At 39.4% G+C, this 21,890-nt stretch overlaps 1 protein-coding gene across 5 annotated transcripts in view; it reads left to right on the forward strand.

The window, feature by feature from the left end:
* Positions 1–21,890, forward strand: part of LOC109065353 (1-phosphatidylinositol 4,5-bisphosphate phosphodiesterase epsilon-1-like) — a 77,719-nt gene that overhangs the window by 44,445 nt on the left and 11,384 nt on the right. For 4 of the 5 annotated variants that reach the window (XM_042767187.1, XM_042767188.1, XM_042767191.1 and 1 more), the window contains 20 exons: positions 2,874–3,190; positions 5,604–5,749; positions 6,880–7,138; positions 7,490–7,698; positions 9,819–10,488; positions 11,137–11,322; positions 11,405–11,516; positions 11,704–11,884; positions 13,383–13,505; positions 13,599–13,735; positions 13,830–14,068; positions 14,965–15,026; positions 15,165–15,330; positions 15,512–15,619; positions 15,707–15,823; positions 15,939–16,097; positions 16,953–17,082; positions 17,307–17,348; positions 20,661–20,770; positions 20,856–20,973. In XM_042767187.1, coding sequence (XP_042623121.1) covers positions 2,874–3,190; positions 5,604–5,749; positions 6,880–7,138; positions 7,490–7,698; positions 9,819–10,488; positions 11,137–11,322; positions 11,405–11,516; positions 11,704–11,884; positions 13,383–13,505; positions 13,599–13,735; positions 13,830–14,068; positions 14,965–15,026; positions 15,165–15,330; positions 15,512–15,619; positions 15,707–15,823; positions 15,939–16,097; positions 16,953–17,082; positions 17,307–17,348; positions 20,661–20,770; positions 20,856–20,973 — 3,591 coding nt within the window. The remainder of the gene's footprint in view (positions 1–2,873; positions 3,191–5,603; positions 5,750–6,879; positions 7,139–7,489; positions 7,699–9,818; positions 10,489–11,136; positions 11,323–11,404; positions 11,517–11,703; positions 11,885–13,382; positions 13,506–13,598; positions 13,736–13,829; positions 14,069–14,964; positions 15,027–15,164; positions 15,331–15,511; positions 15,620–15,706; positions 15,824–15,938; positions 16,098–16,952; positions 17,083–17,306; positions 17,349–20,660; positions 20,771–20,855; positions 20,974–21,890) is intronic. The other variant, XM_042767189.1, reaches the window with a different exon arrangement.

The raw sequence follows: 21,890 nt of genomic DNA on the forward strand, positions 1-21,890 counted from the left end.
TGGTACATGAAGCATTCACATTATAATGTCCATTAATAGACTAAATCACCAGAGAGGAAAATTTACTGTGCTTAAAGTGAGTGACATCACTTTTTTGTGATTAAAGACATTTTGTGTTACAGTTGCCCTCAGTCTCCCCTTCATGTTCAAGACCATCAGTGTAATGTTTTTATGGTTTATATAGGTCTTTTGTCCACCTAGGCAGTTACACGTTAATTGTTTTGCTGAAGCTAGTTCTATTAATGATTTATTCTCCATAGGAGATGGGATACTAGGGATGGTAGTGTAAGTCAAACTCACTGGTTGTAAATAAACATGCATAAGCCAGACTATTTCTGTCCAAGACAAAGGCTCTTTTCTCCTAAAGCTCTTGACTGATTTTAGGCCGGCTGATATGTTGTTTCAGCATGATGTCTAAATAAATCCTTAGATATCTGCTATCCCTGTTAAAGCACATTACAGAGTGTGAACATAAACGTATACTAAGGTTGCTTGATTATGAAAAAAATGGGATTGCACCCAAAAGCAATGATTTAATCCACACTTTTCACTGTTGGTTTATTGCAACAGTTGTTAGTGGAAACACAATTATTTTTTTCCAAGTTGTTGTGCTCCTCTAGCATACACATGTGCAGGAGGTGCACCTCAGCTGCTCTGTGTGTCCCAAAAGCAGGCTGTCAGCCATCGTTCACAATACGAGCACTGCTTCCTGTCTGCTTTAGACCTGCATCATGAGTGGCCCATGCATAAAGATCAGGGCAGCTCATTCACAGCCTAATGCAGTGTATTCATTTCCCTCCATTTTTATTCAAAAGATGCCACGTGCAAAGAGAAAAGAACACATGTGATGGCTAATGAAATGCAAATGGATATGAGACCGCATATTGCAGAGATGATGTGCTCAAAACTCACCTCAGAAGTTTCATAGCCCATTGGTTTAGTTTGAAGCAATACAAAGAGAGAACAGCTCAGGTGTATTGAAATTTATCAAAGTTTTGATATTTTTTAAGTTTAATTCCTTGTAATCTTCTAAATGTAACTGCATTTCCAAGCTATACTGCAAAGAATTTGTTCATATGCAATTTAGCTGCTCACCTAGATGGCATACAGTCTTGATACTTCTTTCTTATTCATAATATTTTATATATTTAATATATTATTTGTGCATTTTCCTTTTATTGAAGTATTGTGTCATTAACTTAGCGAAATGCTAACATTAAAATGTCAAACTGAGGTTTTGATAGCATACTTAGTTTTAGTGTGTACTAAGAAGAAACACACCCTCATGTTCTATCAGAAGACTAGACTGAATACACAAATCAAACGGCACTCTCACTCTGCTCCTCCTGTTCCGGCGGTCGCCATGGCGGCGTGTTGAGCTGAAAGAGTCTGCAAACACTGCTTTTGACAGCTGATGCTATCCAGACAAGCATGATTCACAGTATTTATATTATTTTTGCTTGACCTGCCCTTGAGCACCATACCAGCCTAACCGTTTTCTGATCGCAATCTCAGGCGAGAGTGGAGGAAACAGTGGAGATATGTAAATGTACCGAGACTTAATGAAAAAATACTTTCCACGGTGATGTTGAAGAAATGATCCATCAGTGTCACAGTATATGGGCTTTTGGGAATTTTAACAATTCTGTCCTGCATGGCGTATTTCACTTTTACTAGACTGCGCTGATGAGACCGCAGTGTGACACAGTATACATTATCAAAGCTATTTGTTTGGTCTTTTACGGTACTCTCTACTTCTCTTTAATTACCATGTAAATACTGTGCTTTATTGTATTACAATTGGTTTATCTATGTCTATGTTTATCATGAGGTAATAAAGAATATTGATTCATATGTCGATGTGAAAATGGTTGACTGAATTTGTAAATAGTATTTTATGGGCATGTAATAAATGGCCTATATAATGGCTCTGATGCTGTCTATATAGGCAACTACCTTCTGTGTCCTAACTGGAGTGGACCCTCATATGTGACTGCCATCTTCATAGGGAAATATGAGTGCGTTCTGTTTAAATTATATTTTAAATAAAATTTCATAGGGATGCACGATAAATATCGGCACGATATTTAATGTGCATTTTGTCAGTAAAGCCGGTTCTGTAATCAGTGTAAATCTCTACACTTGCGTGCTTTCACATGGTGCAGCATTTACTACACAGAGCCATTGTTCACTGACAAACTGTGCAAAACCACGATCATATTTTGTGCATGTTTTGCTCAGCTTGTCAGTGAACAATGGCTCTGTGTAGTAAATGCTCCTCCACATGAAAGCACGCACATGTAGAGATATTTACAGCTGATTACATAACCGGCTTTACTGACGAGATGCGCATTAAATTTTGTGCCAATATTTATCGTGCATCCCTAAGATTTCAACTAAATTTGGTTGATTATCAGTGTTTCTCCCTTGTCATCCACCACCATTAATTTTTTTCACAGAGGTTGTTGCAATGCATTCTGAAATTCTCCATGAAGGATGCATGTGAAGCTACCTTACAATATAGCCAAAAATCTTAATAAGATACCTCTTAGATGGCATCATTTTTCCTACCACCGTTCGGAACCAGCTTTGTGCCAGGCAGCTTCTATAATGCCATAAAATGTGGAGGAAGATATTGATATAGATTTTGGAATGGACTGGGGTGTGTTTTTAGAATGGCAAATCCCACTGGGCAAATGACATTTTAACTGCAAAGCAGCAAAATCCAGTTGTCTGTCATCATGTTAAGAAAATAGCAGAAAATTGGGATATAGTGTGGTCGGAGAAGGACATTAAAATTAGAGAAGGGAATTAACGGCTACCTCTCCATACATATGCAATTCAGTATACTCCACTGTCTTTGTCTTTCTCAGAACGGCAGCTGTGCAGCTCCATGGCCAACTCCAGCATCCTCCCATCAGCTGTGACGGGCATCAGTAAGGAACTAGCTGATTTGCGGCACCTCATCCAGTTCCCTGAGGAAATCGCCACCATCCTGACAGAACAGGAGCAGCAGCTGTACCGCCGCGTATTTCCCCTCGACTACCTCAGCTTTCTCACCCGAGACCTGGGAAGCCCAGATTGCCACAAACGCCACCCACACCTGAAAGCCTCCTTGTCCGCCCCCATCATGCCCACTCAGAATGACCACCACAACACAGTAGAAGACCTCGTCACAAGGTTCAATGAGGTGAGCATTCATTAATGGTGCAGATTCATTCCAAAGGGATTGTAAGGGCAGTAGAGTGGTTTTGGCTTTGGAAGAAAAATTGAGTTGGACACTGAAGGACATCTGTCATGGTTGGTTTGTTGGTTGCAATCACAAGTGTCTGTTTTAGTTGGATCTTTTGTGTACCTACTTATTCAAACAGATGTGAGACTTTAAACATGAAAACTTCAAATACTGAATCATCAAAGCTGGTAATGTTTTATGTAATAGTAGGTATCTAGACAGGTTATGATTGCAAATAACTTGGGAAAAAAGATTTGCAGATGCTTACAGTCTTTACAGTCAGTGCTAGTTATGTAAGACTCATAACTCAGGAAGGTGACCTCCACAAGGCTTTCATATTTTGACAGTCTTTGAAATCAATCTTAAATCTTGTCAAGTAGAGTAATGCTCTAAGGAGTCATCTTTAATTGTTGAATGCAGTTCCTTGAAAGTTCATGCTTAACTTTCCATTGCATAGTTGATTAGAAGTTCAGATTATAAGCCTCGATGCGATGTAATACTGTAATTGTATAAAGTGAATGGATCACATAACAGGACTGTGCATCACCCCCCCCCACCGTTAACCGTAGTGTCCTTTGCGAACAAGTCACGGATTCCTCCTTTAGTGAATTTGGTTTGCTCTTTTACCCTAATGCTTCCTGTGGACTCATTCCTGCCCCAGCAATATGATGTGTTATTTTGGTTGTGCTGTAACCCACATAATACATCCCTGAAGTGTTGCCACTGGGTGTCCATGCACAACCTAGAGTTTGTGGTCTGTTGTCTTTGTTGCGGTCAGTTGTTTGTGGTCTTATTTGGACACTTGACCAGCGGCCGCCTTTGAAGCCCCTTCCAGGGTGCAGTGTTTCTGGCAACTCTTACATAAGTTTTTAATGTGTCAAATCTGCTGTCTGTTCACTGCTAGCTGGCCGGCCTGTGCAGTAACTCAAGGGCAGCAGTCTGTCCAGCGGAATCCTGGCAAAATGGCATGAGCTCCAGTTTACCGGTCCTCTCGTATTAAACGTCCCTGACCATCCGGGCCCCAGCGGAACGGTTTATGTAACTGACTGACTTTCTGTGAGGTGTTTTTAGCTACACCACGCCATCGCATAAATATTTGTGCTCAAACTGATTGCTGTTATGAGCGCTCAGGATTAGAGATGGTTGGATTCTGTGACTTGGTGTTTAAAGAAAATGTGGTGAGTGGTGATTGACCGTACAAAGGCTTGGCACCACAAGACCCAGGGTGTTCTGGGTGGTTGCCATGGCGTTGCTATGCAGTTTCTACACTGATGAAAAAAAAAAAAAAAACGGAAATTGTTCTGGTAATTTTCTGTTAGGATATTACCCATAAATTTCCAGTAAATGCAGTGCAAAATTCAAAATGTAAAACACCTGTAATAATAATATTTTTTTGGGGTGTGCAGTGTTTTGAGTGGTATGCAGTTTATAGGATGTCCTGGGTGGCTGCCAGTTTGTTGCTATGCATTTACTGTCTTCAGCATGCTGCAATGCAATTGCTAAGGTATTCCAAATTATCTTTAGAATACTACTATGCTGTTACTGGGATGTCCTGGGTGGTTGACACTGCATTGCTGTCCAGTTGCTGAGTGGTTTTTGCATTATTGACACACTATTTTCTTAATTAATGCTTTACGGTTGCTTTGACACAATCTGTATTGTTAAAAGCATTATATAAATAAAGGTGACTTGATTTGGTTTTAGCATGTTGCAAGGCAATTGCTAGGATGCAATTGATCAGGATGTTCAAATAGAGCAATGCTTTGATAGCACCACACATTATTACACTTTTTTTATAAAGTTAAACAACCCACATATGACTTAATTCTCTGCATATTAAGCTGACATATGAGAAAGTAACACTGGAGATGGGATTTCTTTCGTAGTTGTTTTTGTTGTAAAGCAAAAGTTCATCATTTACTTGCCCTCATGTTGTTCAAACCTTTACAAAAGGTTATACCAAGTTTACACCAAAGTTTAACACTCATTTTGAACCAGGTGTCCTGTCCAGTGTGAGTAATGTGTTAAATTTTGAATGTGTCTTACACAAACCCATTGTATGATTTCAGAAAACATGGAATGTACAGTAACCCAGCAGTTATATGGATCACTGTCTTGTTATCTGTGTTAGTGTTATGGGGTCCAGTGAACGCAAATCTACATTTGTGCACTCAAATCTTAATTTTTCCTTGAAATGTAAATGAAATCATGTTTTGAAGCTAGAGATTTATGTTACACAGTCTGCAGTGTTTCTTCCAAATATATGTGAATATACATCAATAAAGTGAGAGAGTGAGTAAAGGAGGAAGGAATGGAGATCAGTATTTTCTCAAGATTGGGCCTCAAACTAAAGTGTGTGTTGTGTATTTAGGTGAGCTCATGGGTGACCTGGCTTATCCTGACAGCTGGGTCCATGGAGGAGAAGAGAGAAGTCTTCTCATACCTCGTCCATGTGGCAAAGTGCTCCTGGAACATGGGCAACTACAATGCGGTCATGGAATTCTTGGCAGGTCTCAGGTATGGCATGAAGCCTTGAATTGCTTGGTTAGAAAAGAAATAATCCTTTGAGAATAAATGGTCCTCTCTGTTTGTATTGTGTGATCCTTAACAAAGTAAGGAACATTCTTGGTTCATTGATTTGTTTTTTTTAACAGCACATTTGTAACATGCGAAAGGATGACTCGCACTACTAGTATTACTGCTAATCTGCAACCCAAGTAACTTTCTTATTGGACTAGTTATCTACAATTTTTCTACAAAGTGCATTCTCATCCAGCTCTTGGTGTCTTTTACCAGTTCCAAAGGGATTTTTTGTTTTCTTGCTGAAGATTTTAGTCATCCATCAAAGGTTTTATGCTTTATACCATAAAGATTAAAATTAATAAGTCCTCCAAGGCCATTTACTCTACACTCAGAAAATGTAACAACCTCTTGGAGTTTGCAGTGGAGTCAGCTTTTTTCCCACTTGTGTTGGTATGAAAAGAGAGACAAAAATACAGTTTACTGGCTATTATACAAAACTATTATATGACTTAACAGTGTTTCCCACAGGATTTTGTGAGACTTGTGGCGGCAGATGACGTCACATTAATAAGCATATTTATGACGTCATGACGTCGGGTTTTGGCATTCAGCACCTCAGATCTGTTCCACTCTCTGAACTTTCACATACTGTATACAACTGAATGCCCAAAAAAGCCATTCACATTTTTTCTGTTGAACAGAACCATAGCTAATGTTTATCCAAAAAAGTCGCTAGGTTTGTCAGTATGTACCTTTTATGGAAAAAAGTTGCTAAAAGGGTCTGAAAGTTGCAAAGTATAGTGCTAAAGTCGCGCTCGCGTGTGTGAGACGTGGGAGCTGATGGCAGGGGGCGGTGGTTATTTGTGGCGGTCAACGTGGATATTGTGGCGGGCCGCCACAAATAAATCAATGTATGGGAAACCCTGCTTAAACCATATTCTAACTCTGGTGGCACATAATCATCTAGGAGTTCAAAGCATGTACACTATCCACAAGACTGCATCCCTGAATTAATTTTCAAATTACACTTTAAAACAGAAATGTTCAGAAGCCTTGAGCAATATACAAACAGGGCGCCCAGAATTACGTCCCTACAACCTTGCTCACTACTTATTCTTCCCCAGGTCTCGCAAAGTGCTGAAGATGTGGCAGTTCATGGACCAGGCAGATATTGAGACCATGCGTGGTCTGAAGGATGCCATGGCCCAGCATGAATCATCATCGGAGTACAAGAAAGTGGTCAACCGTGCTCTCAACATCCCAGGATGCAAAGTGGTGCCCTTCTGTGGCGTGTTCCTTAAGGAACTTAGTGAGGCTCTGGATGGTGCGGCCAGCATTATTGGACTCCATCCATCATTTGATTCTCAAGAAGATCCTGTTGAGGTGAGGATTAGGTGCTTCCAAAGAGTGATGATGACTAACACAGGAAATTGTATCACCACGGTTGAATTTAATCGCCTTTTACAGTTACAATAATAATATTGAGACCATTTTGGCTAGCTGGAGCAATTACCTTTTCATCAAACATTTAATATGCTTGCTGAATTGCTTCCTGGCTTCACAAGAAACACATTAGAGTGATTCAACCAGGAAAAAGACATTTTGTCACTTTGGTGACTATTAAATCACCTATGAAAGCTTTTAAAGCCCACAAATCTTCTCGTATTGTACATAATTGTGGTTATTTCCTTTTATGTGGAATCTCTGTGGTGAAGTGCTCTTTACCTTACACAGTTTGTCACTGACTACAATGGCCAGCAGCACTTCCTGCAGAGGGTTGGGAGCGATGGGCTCCACAGCTCAGACAAGGAGGCGACCGTCAGTAATATTCTGCAAACGATTCGCAGCTGCAACCGAAGCCTGGAGGCCGAGGAGCCTGAGGAGAAGGCACAAGAGATTACAGTTTGCCTCAAAAATTCTTTCAAAGACAAGAGCAGAAGCCAGTGAGTTGATTTTGGAGCCTGTTTGCAAATATATGATGTGTTTAGTCTAATCCATATATGCTAAGGTTTTTTTTAGTTTGTTTTAATACCATTAATAGGCTCTCTGCATAGAGGTTTGGGTTATTTCTTTGCACTTACCAGTGTTAAACAAGGAGATATATAATACCTAGCATTCACATCAATCTCAATGGGAGTTGCTTGACTGGTGGAGGAACCACTAGATGTGTGTTATTTGACATCTGCCATTGTTGCTCATGGACACATTTAAGTTTAAAGGTTTATTTGAGTAAATCACCTAAACTGTAAAATTAAACCTCAGGATAAAGACTTCATAGCAACTCTATTTGGCTGTTATTTTGGTCACCACAAGAACACACAAAATCCTAAATCCAAAAGCGTCGGACAGAGAAAAATAACTAATTTTTAACCCCCCCACTTTAGCTTAACTAAATAATATCTGACAAAAAGTCTCTCCCTTACAGTATGAGGTACTCAAATGAGTCTTGATATGTTTTTTATGAAGGTTATGGCTGGATTGCTATGAAATTCTATTCATCATAACTCACACAGTGTACATGGTTTACTACTATTTTTCCTTTCTTGACAACCTTTAGATCACTTAAAAAAGAATGAAAGAACGACTGTAGCATGTGAGTGCTCGGTTTATTTTGAACCTTTAAACATCTTATCAAGTTATGAAAAGATTTCCAAAGACCTTCCATTGGACTGAAATGTTTCTCAGTGGAACATATTGTTCTCATGAGTTTGTTTATGCATGTTGACCTACGTACAGAGCAGCACTGCAAATCCCATGTTTCCCTAGACAGAAAGCAGTGAGTTTGTAGTTCTGTTTGTCCTCAACGCTGAGGCAGTTTTGTTGTCTGCAGGAAGGTGCTCATATCGGTTGTTAATACTGTGTCTCTGGAGAATCTCATTGTAGACTCCATCCCAAGCATTTTCATCTTTCAAGAGACTGAATCTGAGCAGCTTGGCTTTGATGTACTACATTATTTATCTACACTTCTCTCCCAGTAACTCTTCCAGTTGCAGGGCTGACTTTATACCACAAATGTATCAAAGTTGAACATGCTGTGTTTGGGTACAGATCCACCCTATTCTCATTTCTCAAACCACTACCTTCTGTCCTTTTCTTCCATTCAAATCAACCCTCCTTCAAATCAACCGTCCCTTACTATCCACTCTTAAGAAAGGACCTGGGTCAGAGCGTGTACTGTAAGTTGCCAGATTGTGCTTCAGTGGTTGCACTAACTGCACTGGTTTCTGAGTGACAGGCAGTGTTTCATTTGTATGGGTTTGGTGTGTTTTCACTTAGAAGTGCATGGATTTCCTTCCTCTGAATCCACAGTGCAGTCAAGACCAGATTCTCCAAAGCCCAGACCATTCCCCAATCCTTTATGAGACAGAGGTCGACCAGTGCCAAACCCCCAATACCAAACCAAGACCAAGACCCAAAAGAATACACAAAACCCAGACCAGTACCAGAATTCCAAAGACCAGACCAAAACCATACCCCCTATAACCCGGATCAATGCTCTAAGTCCAGATCCAGACCAAGACCTTATCCCAGAACCCAGGCAAAATCTGCTGGTCCAAGAACCAGACAGTAGTCCATTTTCATTAAATGGAGATAATGCAGAATTTATTCCACCATTCGTTTCAGAAACTGAGGCTAAGTAGTCGTTAAGAGCCATGGGATCCTCTATAATGCGGTTGAGGTAATTGTCACCCTCATTACTCTCTGGAAACAGACTGCAGTCTTGTCTGAGACCACAAACTTAGACTCATTTCCAGACCAAGACACAGAGTAAATGAGACGCAGACCACAACCACATTTAAGCTCAAGATGCCAACTCTGCCACAGTGCACGATTTGAAGTAATTTAACTCAGAGCATTGTATTATGTTCCATAACGGCCCCTAAATTAGTCTCTTATAGGTAGACTGTGCTCTTCAATAATCTAAACTCCTGTCAACTCCTTTTGCAAGACTAATATGGCATTACCTCTTCCAAGACAGTGAGCAGTTTCCCAGGCAGAGTTCTGTTTATTCAGTCACTTGATTCTCTGTTTCTGCTTCACCTGCTTCATGTCATTTTTGTAGGTTTTTAGTAGGGGACCTCTCAGACTCTGAAGGGGACCCACTTGAGCTGATTAAGGACTTAGACCTCCAGGCCACAGAAGAGGTACATGGACCATTTAGCCACGGTACAGAGCTCATCCCCTGGTACGTGCTCTCCCTTCAGCCGGATATCCACCAGTTCCTGCTCCAGGGAGCAACTGTTATCCACTACGACCACGAGACCCATCTCACCTCCCGCTGCCTCCTCCGTCTACAGCCCGATAACTGCTTCCTTACCTGGTCCAAGCCCCACAGTAGCTGTGGCACAGGTGGAAAAGCCAGAGGCTTCATGGGACATCCACCATCTTCAGACTACTTACCTCTGGTCCAACCTGTGCACTGCGGACTGACCGATGGACTCCTAGACCTTAACGTGGTGAAAGCCGTGTTTATGGGTCACCCTGGAGTGGATGTTAACTATGTGTGCCTGCAGCACAAACTATGTAACATGAACCCTGGCGAAAATGGTGTCACGCTGCTATATGGACTTCACACTACAGACAACAGGCTCCTGCACTTTGTGGCCCCCAAGCACACGGCACAAATGCTGCACGAGGGCCTCCAGGAGCTGCTCAGTGCCATCAGGAAGATCAGGAAGTTTCCTGACCAGAGACTACAATGGCTGCGAAAGCAGTATGTTAGTTTGTACCAGGTACATTTTCATTTATTAAAGTGCATTTATTAAATACAAGTGAGAACACAGTACAAGTAGACCTTCAATACCAGATTTTGTTGTTTTTAATGTGAGGATTTTACTAATGTTTTTAAAATGTTTGAATTTGATGTAAAACATTACAGTTAGCAAATTGCTTGTTTTTATATTAAGCTCATTCATCCCTTAAACATGGTTAAGATTGCAATAATTACAACGACCACCCTTCTATAAAAAGGTCTGCTGTTCTTACAGTAGCTAGTCACCAAGCTGATTTCCATTGGTCATGCTGGTCCAGTTTGGTAGTTTTAGAAGGGTTTAGGGCACTTGTTAGCTGGCAGGTCAGCTGGCCAACCAGCTAGTAGACCTGGCAAACCAGTTTAGTCTGCATTTAAATAAAGATTTTTGCACACATTTTGTGTTCTCAATGTTGAATTATAGAAGTTCACATTGGAGGACTTTGGTGGTATTGAAGTTTTCATACCACCAAACACATTCCAGTTTTGATTCTTGTAAGTTTCCCTTTAGCATAACTCTGCTAACTTTAGGTCAGCTAAGGCACAGCTTTCTTTTTTTCTAAATTCCATTGATTGTTTTCCAGTTTTATTATGAGTGTGTTTTATGTTGCTGTAAAACTCCCTTTTCTAGGAGGACGGTAGATTTGAGGGGCCCACACTTGCCCATGCTATCGAGCTGTTTGGTGGAAGACGCTGGAATATGGGTGCTAGTGGCCCTGGATCCGCCAGTAAGAGTGCAGAGAAGAACTCAGCCCAGAAAAACAGCCCGCTGGGCATTAACGCCAACGTCAAGAAGAAGAAGAAAGCTTTAGTCAGGGTAAGAAGTGAAAAAACTTGAGCCAACAAAGGCTGTCCTGGCTTAGCTATATGTTTTGAATAATGCACTATTCTGTTCACAGGGGGACAGTGGTGATGGAACAGATGATGAGATGATCTCACGCAAGACCAGGAGCTGTAAAGAGACTTTGGGGAGGAGAGAGTCTTTGGAAAGTGTTGAGCAGGAAAACACTGGTGAGAGTTACTGAACGTTGTGTTGACAGCTACTCTGACTTTGGTTAGACATAATTGTTGAAGAATGTTGAAGATGGTATCCATTTAAGCTGGTTTACCAATACTTTTTGAATTTATACACTGAAGATGCTAGTTTTATGATGCTAAGAGATCAGAGACATTATGGCATATTTGAATGTTTCCATAGAGGACTGCAGTACCTTTGGCCACCCTGGACCCCTTTCCTTATCCAACAGCAAAGGCCAGTCTCCTGGATCTTCCTTATCCTCCTCCTCATCTTCCTCTGGCTCCTTTAACACAAACACCTCCACCCCTGCACGCCCCCATTCCTCCCCCATTCTCTCCGGCAACTCCAAAAGTCAGCCAGGGTAAGGCCCCTCCCTCTTTAGAAATAGAAATCCAGAGCACACAGGTTTCTGTTCTTTTCAGATATTTGTATACAAGATAGATGCAACATGAAATATGCAAATAAAACCACATTAAACCTTGTTCACAATGTATTTTCCTTCCCTAATCTGACTTTTTAGTAAAATAGCATAAGTGAGAATTTTTTTTTTATTCCATGAAAGATGATTCCAGGTGCTTGAAGGATTTTAAGAGATAGTTCACTCTAAAATAAATTTTTTCATAATTTGTAATCATCGTGTTGTTCCGAACCCATAAAGCTTTTTGTTTGTTTTTGTCACAAAATGCCATTTTTATGGTTCCTAATATTGTTTTGGGAGTCTCCTACAATAGGTTTACATGCATGCAAGGTCAAAATATGCATTTAATATCACTTCATTTTCAAAAGATTCTCATACGATTCGTTCAAAGCAGTTCTAAGATTCAGTCTCTTTAAACCCTTCCTTTCTGTGAGCCTACTCTGCTCTGATTGGTCAGATGGCCTAGTTTGTTGTGGTTGGTCTACCGTGACAGTGCGTGTCGTGAACGATACGCCCATTGCCATAGTTGCGTATTTTGAACACTCGATTAAAAAAATAAACATTTATTATTAACCTTACTTGCAGGTTGTGATTCAGTGAAAAATGTGATTCATTTTTCAGTGGAGCCACCTGATCTAAATAAATTGGGTACTGAGCCATCTTTCAAGAGCAAGCATTTGAAGCAGTTGTCAGTAAAAAAAAAAAAAAAGATTGGGTTTGTATTGATTCTTTGCTGCCTCATCTTTCGGAAGTGAAAATAAAACAAATTTACTTTCACATTGTCTTATCAACATGATGTTAACCACACGAATATACAGTGTTTTTTTAGGGGCGAGTCAAGTTGTTCATGGCCGGTCAACGTAGAACATAGGCGGCCATTATGCAAATGTGTCACCCCGTGACGTGTAGTCATCACAAAAGTGGGATTTTGAATTACTGGCGACTTGTTTAGGCTGTTCAGAGTCAGTTCTTTCTTTTGGGAGATAATAACTTTATTTATTGTGCACCTTCGGCTATACAACTTTGCAGATTGTTTACATTCACATACAGCTACATTACACACTGCATGAAAGGCAATATTCAAAATGGCATAATAGGGGCATTTTAATATTATCCCGTCATTTTCCATCCACTGAAACTCTATACAGTCATTTTTATGGTTCAAAAACTACCTAAAGACATTGTAAAAGTAATCCATATGAATTATTCCGTTCAATTCAAGTTTCTGAAAAGATACAATTGCTGTATATGATGTACAGACTTTGATTCAGGTGTTTATTCAATGCATATCAAATATAGTTAATGGTTAATCTTAATGTGAGGTGTGCGGTGCAGAAACAAATCTTAATGGTTCCTTGCATAGTGAAGAATAAATTGTATTACTTGTCTTGAAGCATGTAGTAAAAGAGCTGACAGAGCTGACTATGTTTGGTGTTTTTAGGGCCTGGAGCAGTCGGAGCTGGCATGGTCGAGGGAAAGGCTGCTTTAGGGGCTTCCAGGACCTCATGATCTCCGACAGCATCATGAGCTTTGTTGAATTTGTAGAGCTCTTCAAGTCTTTTAGGTAGAACACACTTTTCCCTCCAAAAAATACTCGCCATGTGTTTTGAATTTGGATGATTGTTGTAAATTTTCCGTTTGTCTGCTATGTCTGCAGCATTCGCAGTCGTAAGGATCTGAAGGAACTGTTCGACACCTACGCCGTGCCTTGTAGTCGCTCGGGTCCTGACTCTGTCCCACTCTACACCACACTGAGGATTGATGACAAACTTACAGGACTGCAACCGGATCTTGGTGGGCATGTGTGAATAATAAGAGTGTTTTTTTTTTTTTTTTTACCAGTGCAGATGAGAAGTAGGATGGTTTTACAAAGCTGATCTCTCCACAGATCTCCTGACTCGCAACGGCTCTGACCTGGGCCTTTTCATCCGCACGCGTCAGCAAATGTCTGACAACCAGAAGCAGATTTCAGACGCCATCGCAGCTGCTAGCATTGTGAGCAATGGCACTGGAGTGGAGAATTCATCGCTGGGTGTGCTGGGACTGGCCATCTCTCAACTGAATGACTTCATGGTCAACTGTCAGGGGGAACATCTGAGCTACGATGAGATCCTCAGCATCATACAGGTGAGTGGAAGAACTCTCTGAAAGCTGATCTCAGCCAGAAAGTTTTATAGTTATACTTTACTGATCAGACCTATAAATGTTTTGGATTTGAATATGACACAGGTTATTCCTGTTATGAAGCACATTAATATGCTTGTGTTGTAATTTACAGACTCATCTTTGGATAATGACACTGTGCATGTGTAAAGCTGCTTTACAGCTGAACCTAATTTGTTTCATAAATGAAGAATTTTGCAACATTGGCACCGTTATTGAACTGAACTGAATGAACAGAACTGACTTGAGCAGAATAATACCACTGTTGTCTTTTTAGAGATGTTTAACAGCAGAATTTGAATGTATCATTTAAAGTTCGCAACATTGATTAGGCTACATTCTGTTTATTTTTTAAACTCCCCGGATTTCATATAAGGACCTGCATTTTGTTATTTAAAACAATATATATATTACAGAAGACTACATGAAAAACATATAAAATAATTTTTCTGGTCTTTCTAAATATATCCACTAAACTTGGCACCATCAATCTTTCGGTCTTATCAAACTTGTTGAAGTTGTTTTAAACCTTGAAAAGACATTTTCAAGCCAACATTCAAACTTTGTCTTGACCAACATTCCTCCTCATGTTATTTATGTGAAGTCTTATTGTCAGAATAGAAAATTGCTTCAAATTTCTGTCAGAGTGCTGTCAAGGGTTTGGCCGGTCTTAAAGATCTCAACGGTGGGTCCTCGTTTACCGTAAACAACATGCACAATTGATTCCTCCTTTAATAAGAATAAGAGTCATTGACTGACAGTTCAATATTAACCTCTCACCAGCTCATAAATAACTTTAAGACATCTAATGATGTGCATGCCAATGTAATAATATTTAATTAGTGTTTTTGTTTCTTTAGAAATTTGAGCCTTCTTCAAACATGCGTCAGATGGGGTGGATGTCCTTTGAAGGATTTGCCAGGTTTGGTTTTATTAAACTTTTTTGACAAAATAATGTAGACCAGAAGTTTCGGAAACACTATACTTTGGCAGATTTGGATAATCTGCATTATTCATATAATCTCTGCTACATGACCAAAAGTTAATCTACCTCTCAAAGGTTTCTAATGGACAAGGACAGCTTTGCCTCTAAAAACGAGGAGTCTCAAGTGAATCTGGATGAGCTCCAGTATCCGCTCTCATACTATTACATCGAGTCCTCTCATAACACGTACCTCACGGGCCATCAGCTGAAAGGAGAGTCTTCAGTGGAGCTCTACAGCCAGGTACATCTTCAGCTGAGCTTCTCTGTTCATCCTGAACCTGATCCAGACAAAACACATTTCACAATGCACTCCATAAATATGCCTCCTGCACCTGCAAGTGAATGTAGCTGAAACCATAGCACGTGAATGATGCCTGCAGGTGTTTATTGAGTTCATGTTTGATTTATTGGTTCTGCTGCAGGTGTTGCTGCAGGGCTGTCGTAGCGTTGAGTTGGACTGCTGGGACGGGGATGACGGCATGCCTGTTATTTACCATGGACATACTCTTACTACTAAGATTCCCTTCAAGGTCTGTTAAAAATCAGTACATGAAGAGACTTCTGTTGATTTTCTGTATGTTTACCTTTGACCATTAAAATGCTCTTGTGGCCTGTAGGATGTTGTCGAGGCCATCAATCGTTCAGCGTTTGTGAACTCAGAGATGCCCCTGATTCTGTCTATAGAAAACCACTGCTCTTTACCACAGCAGCGCAAAATGGCTGAGATTTTTAAGGTACTTGAATTTTTACACTAAATCAGAATAGTTTGAATCCATCAGATGAATCCAGTGGAACCCAGTTCAACCTGCTTTCTTGTGGAAAGTGAACATTGTTTATTTTGCTCTTCAGACGGTGTTTGGTGAGAAGCTGGTGACCAAGTTCCTGTTTGAGAGTGATTTTGCGGATGAGCCTTTGCTTCCGTCTCCCCTGCAGCTCCGAGGGAAGATCCTACTGAAAAATAAGAAGCTGAAAGCTCACCAGGCTCCTGTGGACATTCTCAAACAAAAGGTAGATGAGAGGAAAAATACCTAGATGCATGGGACCAATAAACAGATTTCAAGACTATTGAAATCAGTTCTTGATTTTCAAGACTGGTTTATGCACAGTTTAACAAATTGTAGCAGCCACATAATCAGGCGAATTTGGCTAGCACTTTTTTGTTTTAGACTCTTTTTTTTATTTAAATGTCTTGACTAGGTCCTGTTGTAATCTGGGGATTTATTTCATAATTTTTATCTTCATACACCGAAGGGAAAGCCTGTGTGCCCGAGACACTGATATATCTGCTACACAAAATAAATATAATATCATTTATACCATTATAATATAAGACCATTATAATATACAATATAAGATCATTTATGCCATTATTTATATATATATATATATATATATATATATATATATATATAAAACATACAACGTGACCAGAGTAAGCTTTTTATTTATGCATTTAACAGACACTTTTATCCAAAGCGACTTACAGTGCATTCAGGATATACATTTTTTTACCTAACATGTGTTCCCTTGGGAATCTCCACTGATTGCATGAATGGGTTTAAACATTTTAAAATGTCCTCAGCTGAGCTGGAAGTACTACACTCATATTGGAAAGCACAATCAAATTAACTAAAATATTTCATAAACAAACATGCAAAGGGTAGGGAATGTGTGGAATTGTGTGAATGACAGACTTTCCAATTCTGTGGAAATCTGCACAGCTTTAATGTGGTCTTGACTATCTGTTAAACATTTTCAGTATCAACACATTTTATTGAGTCCATGAAGCTTCCATTTAACGAATCAAGAATGAATAGTTGAAAAGTTTTGGAACTTTTTTGGTTAACTTCTCCTTTTTCAAAAGCACATCAGCTGGCTCACATGCAGGCCCAGGCCAACAACGGCACAGTTAGTGGAACATCCCTGGGAAACAATGACGAAGAAGAAGAGGAGGAAGACGAGTATGACTATGATTATGAGTCATTGTCTGATGGTAAGCATGCTTTGCATTACTCAAACCAGTTTGTGTCCTCTATTTCAACTTGAATGGACAGTAATTTTTGGAACACTGAGTGGAATTTTTTGTTCTGTTCACTAACCCTCTCATGATCTTTTACTGTTCTCACGATGGCACCTTCACTTTGTAGCATGCTGACCTTTTTCCACTCCCCCTCCTTTCTTTCATTCTCTTCCCTCTTTTTTTCTCCTTTTTCTTAGCCGATGTCCTCAATGCTTCCACAGCCTCTTATGGCCAGGAAGGTAAATGTATCGTGTGTGAGTGTATGTGGGTAGTTGACAAATGGACCTGGTTTAAAATATGGTTTAAAACTCAAATTTGTAAGATAATTAAACCAGTCATTTGTGAAAACTGGGAGACTCCAATTAGATAATGCATATATACCAGTGCATTGGTCATCACAGTGCAATTTTTGCATTTTACTTGCTAAAATTTGGTGGAAAAGTAACATTTTGGTAGATAATTGTATGTTTGTGTTATTTTCTGTCCAGCCAAATTATAAAAATGTAGGACAGTAAATGTACGTCATGTCAACTGCCCATGTAAATGTGTGCTGAGATGCCGTGTGTCGCTCTTACTGCTATATGCTGCTGGTGTGTTGACTCTGATGTTATTGCTTGGATGCACAGCAGAAAAAATCAAAGCAGAATAATGGTGCTTATGTCTGAGACCCATCAGGTCTGTGCTGTCTGCTTCTGCCATGAATAAATCAGTGTTTTTTGAGTACAAAGGTGGGTGGTACAGTGTATAAACAATACCACCCAAACTTGCTTCAACGTTTGCTTCCATGTCCTTGGTGTTTTGAAAATGGCTCGACCTTGCTTGCGGCACTGGCTCAACGGTGGGGGAAAAACAAAGCCATCTGGTTTCTCAGGCCCTGGGCTGCTCTCTGTTAAAAGAGACTTTGTTCTTTCCCATACGGCTTTCCCCAGAGACTCAGCTATGAGTTTGTGTAGTCAGGGGAATGCTGGGCATTCAGTCAACCTGCTTTTTTTAAGTATGTGTTTGCCATGGTTTTATCATCGGAGACGAATTTCAAAAATCGAATGAGAATTGTTTCATCTTAAGGTAAAATGCAAATCTTTGATTGCTTTGTGTGATTTCAGCAGATGACTTATTTATACCCTTTGTGATAAATCTTGGACTCCAGTAGGGCTGGTCCAAATACCATTTTTTGAGCTTCGAAGCTTCGGTAGTAAGCAACACCGAATATTCAAAGCTTCGGAGGGAGGGGCTGAAGATATTCTTCTCTCTAATAAAGGCAGGAATCTCTGTGTGTCTGTCTGTCTGTTTGCATTTTTATTATGTAGAGAACCGTTCATCCAATCGACTTCACGCTTGGCGGGTGTGTTGCTGCGTAACAAAGGGAGTGCAGTGTCACATTTTGGTGCAATGTGGACGTGCAATGTGGACACGCAACACGTTCAGAATGAATAAACTTTTAATAAACTACAGAACAGCGCGAGCCGGAAGTGGCGCGCATCACACGGGCAGGGCTTATATGCTCAGAGAATGGACACTGCATTAGTGATACAAAACACACGTCTGTTAAGAGCAATACTTTTAATACAGACAAATTATTATTAGGCTGGGCTACTGTACCTTTTTTTATGACTGCCGTACAAGTATTTTCCAAGCAAATTAAGTGCACGTTTTTATCATGTGTAAAATTACTGATTAACATGCCTGATAAAAGCAGCTTGGTTTTTTTTTTTTTACACCAACTATATACTATAGGTGTAGCTACTTACAGAACTCAGGTGAACTTGATGTGCTGTTGTGGTAGGCCAGTTTCAAATCGCATATTTGGCACACTAGAGCCCTGCATTTCAGCCCAGGCCCGATGGGCCACTCTCGGGCCGGGCCTCGAGTCAATTTTCACGTCATAGTTCAGACGCGGGCCGGGCCTTGGGCCTGTTTTAGGCTTCTCCTAATTTTTATATTTTAGACATCCCTCAAAAAATTGACCGAGCTGTCAAGAGCGGCTCTGTTTAGTGTCCCATCAGCGCAGCTGAAGAGTTCTGCATTCAAATGCACACAATAGGCTAAAGCTTGCCGCAAAATCCCAGCAAAAGTAATTACCATGAATGTGTCAGGGGGAAATAGTAAGGAGATATTTGAATTATTTATCCTGACTCGCCATCTCTTCATTAGACGCGCCTTTAGAGAGAAGTGCATCTTTATGGATTATGATTATAATGAAAGAGTTTTCATTTTTGATTCGTTTTATTTCGTTAAGTGGTAATTTAAAGTTTTCTATAGATATATTTATCATGTCTGTGAGGCATGTATTCACTGAGTTCCGGTTCATTTTGTGAAGTGCTCCTGTTAAAGACGAGACGGCAGAAAGCGCATCATGTTTGTTTTCTTTATTTTATAAAAGCACAACATTTTTTTGATATTGTGAATGCACACAAATACAAGTACTCCCGTTACAGTTCAGAATGATGTATTACTCTTACCTTTATGAACAAAAATGAAAGTGTAGGCTATTTTAAGTTGTTTCCACTAAAATAACTTTCCAACTGTTTCCACTGGCCGCTTGGTCTATCTTTAAAAAACAAAAACTTTTATTCAACAAATGAAAAATGCTCCAAACGTTTTTCTAAATTAACTTAATAAAAAAAAAACGAAACATAATAATTTTGCCATTGCATACAAAACTGAACTATTTTAATAGCTGAAAGAGTAGTATAAGCGGTTTTGGGAGAAGGGGTTAAAAAAAAACAAAGTGTTTGGGTCAGGCTCGGGCCGGTAATTCTGATAAGCTGTCGGACAAGGGCTGGGCTAGGGCCTAAATTTGAGGTCTGTGCAGGGCTCTACTGCCTTTGTCTTGTCCTCACTAAATGTAAAGTTTTCACAATTTCTATGGCATATTGCAGTATCTATATATTTTTTTTTTTATCCATGCACATCATTTTTTTAAAATTTTTTTATTCATGTCCTCACGTAATGTTTAATCAAAAACATTAACATCCTCTACCCCTCACAATGACATCTCTTCTCATCCAACTTTAAGATGGAACAATAATCCCTAACCCAGGTGTGCCCAATACTGCTCCTGGTGATCGACTGTCCTGCAAAGTTCAGCTCCATTCCTAATCAAACACACCTGAAGCAACTAATTAAGGTCTTCAGGCTCACTTAAAAATTAAAGGCAGGTGTGTTTGATTAGGGTTGGAGCTAAACTCTGCAGGAAAGTGACAGGTTATCAACCGAGCCAATCAATTCCCCATGGACAAAATCAAGTACCGCCCTACATGTCATTTGGATATACATCACAATAGAGAAGAAAAACTTCCACAATTTCCATTTACTTCCAGATTTTAAAGGGATAGTTCACCCCATTTCCATTCACCACATGTAGTTCCAAAACTGTGACGGACTTTTATATATGACTGCTTCACCTTCATGTACTTTGCAACGTTTTTGTTAATTTTGTATTTAGATGGAATTGTTCTCTCTTTTTTTTGTAAATCACATGATGTTTTGGCTGAAGAAATCTCTCTTTGGGATTATTTTGAGATGTTTCTTAATCTTTTTCTTTTCTGCAGACAATATTCTGGATGACAAACCCGAAGGCAAGTCATCCACTGAGAAACTTCAGTATGAGTCCAATGATGAGATGCCCAAGCGGTTTAAGAAAGCGGGAAGCAAAGGAAAGGTCTGTACAGAACTGGAGCGATGAACATTTGAGTTCCTTTCTACCTGAATATTTCTGTGATAGTTGTTATTCTGCGTCCTTGCAGATGTTTGACATGGAGCTAGGAGAGGAGTTTTACCTGCCCCAGAATGAGAAGGAGAGCAGACAGATCGCTCAAGAGCTCTCTGATCTGGTCATCTACTGTCAGGCTATCAAATTCCCAGGTTTGCATCTCATCTCCTTCTTACACGAGCACAGTGAGAATTACAGTTCTGTCCGCCTCTGAGACACCCTGAGATAATTGGGCAAAAATAATTTTTTGGGTTTGGCTGAAATAATTTCAGTTTTGGCCAAAAGTATGGTGCATTTTGACTGTATCAGTGCCTATTTAGTGCACACAATATGCTGTTTTCAGTTGATGCATGACTAAAACTTCTGTAAACAGTATTTATAGCATGCTTCCCATCCAATAATCACAATAACCTACTCTTAGTTATTGCAGAAAACATACATGAACATCAGAAGGTACAGCATGTTGAAAAAAAAACAACACAACTTGCTGAAATCTATCATGTCATTAATAAACGTAAAGACGTCAGTAAAAGAGCTTGTAAACAATGTCACACAACATTACATTTATCTGGAAAGTAGTGCTGTCAAACTATTAATCATGATTTATTGCATCCAAAGTAAAAGTTTTTGTTTACATAATAAATGTGTGTACTGTATATATTTATGTATATATTATGATTTTTTTTAATTATATATAAAAGACTTACATTTATATATAAATTATATATGAATATAAATAGATATATACATGTAAACATTTTTAAAATATATACATGTATGTTTGTGTATTTATATATAAATAATAAATATACACAGTACACACATTTATTATGTAAACTTTTATTTTGTATTAATTGTGATTAATCCTTTGACAGCAATACTGGAAAGCCATTCAATGTCCATTGCAATCTTTTATTACAGACATAATTTAAATGTTTATATTTCAGCAACAAATTGCAGTAGAATCATAATTATATTCATTAAAAAGTTGATATAAAATTACCTTATGTTCAATGTAAATGTTTATATACAAGTCAGTTATTATTTGAGTGTTTGTTATTACATATAT

The sequence above is a fragment of the Cyprinus carpio genome, chromosome A12 (genome assembly GCF_018340385.1).
Source record: "Cyprinus carpio isolate SPL01 chromosome A12, ASM1834038v1, whole genome shotgun sequence".
NCBI classification, from domain to species: domain Eukaryota; kingdom Metazoa; phylum Chordata; class Actinopteri; order Cypriniformes; family Cyprinidae; genus Cyprinus; species Cyprinus carpio.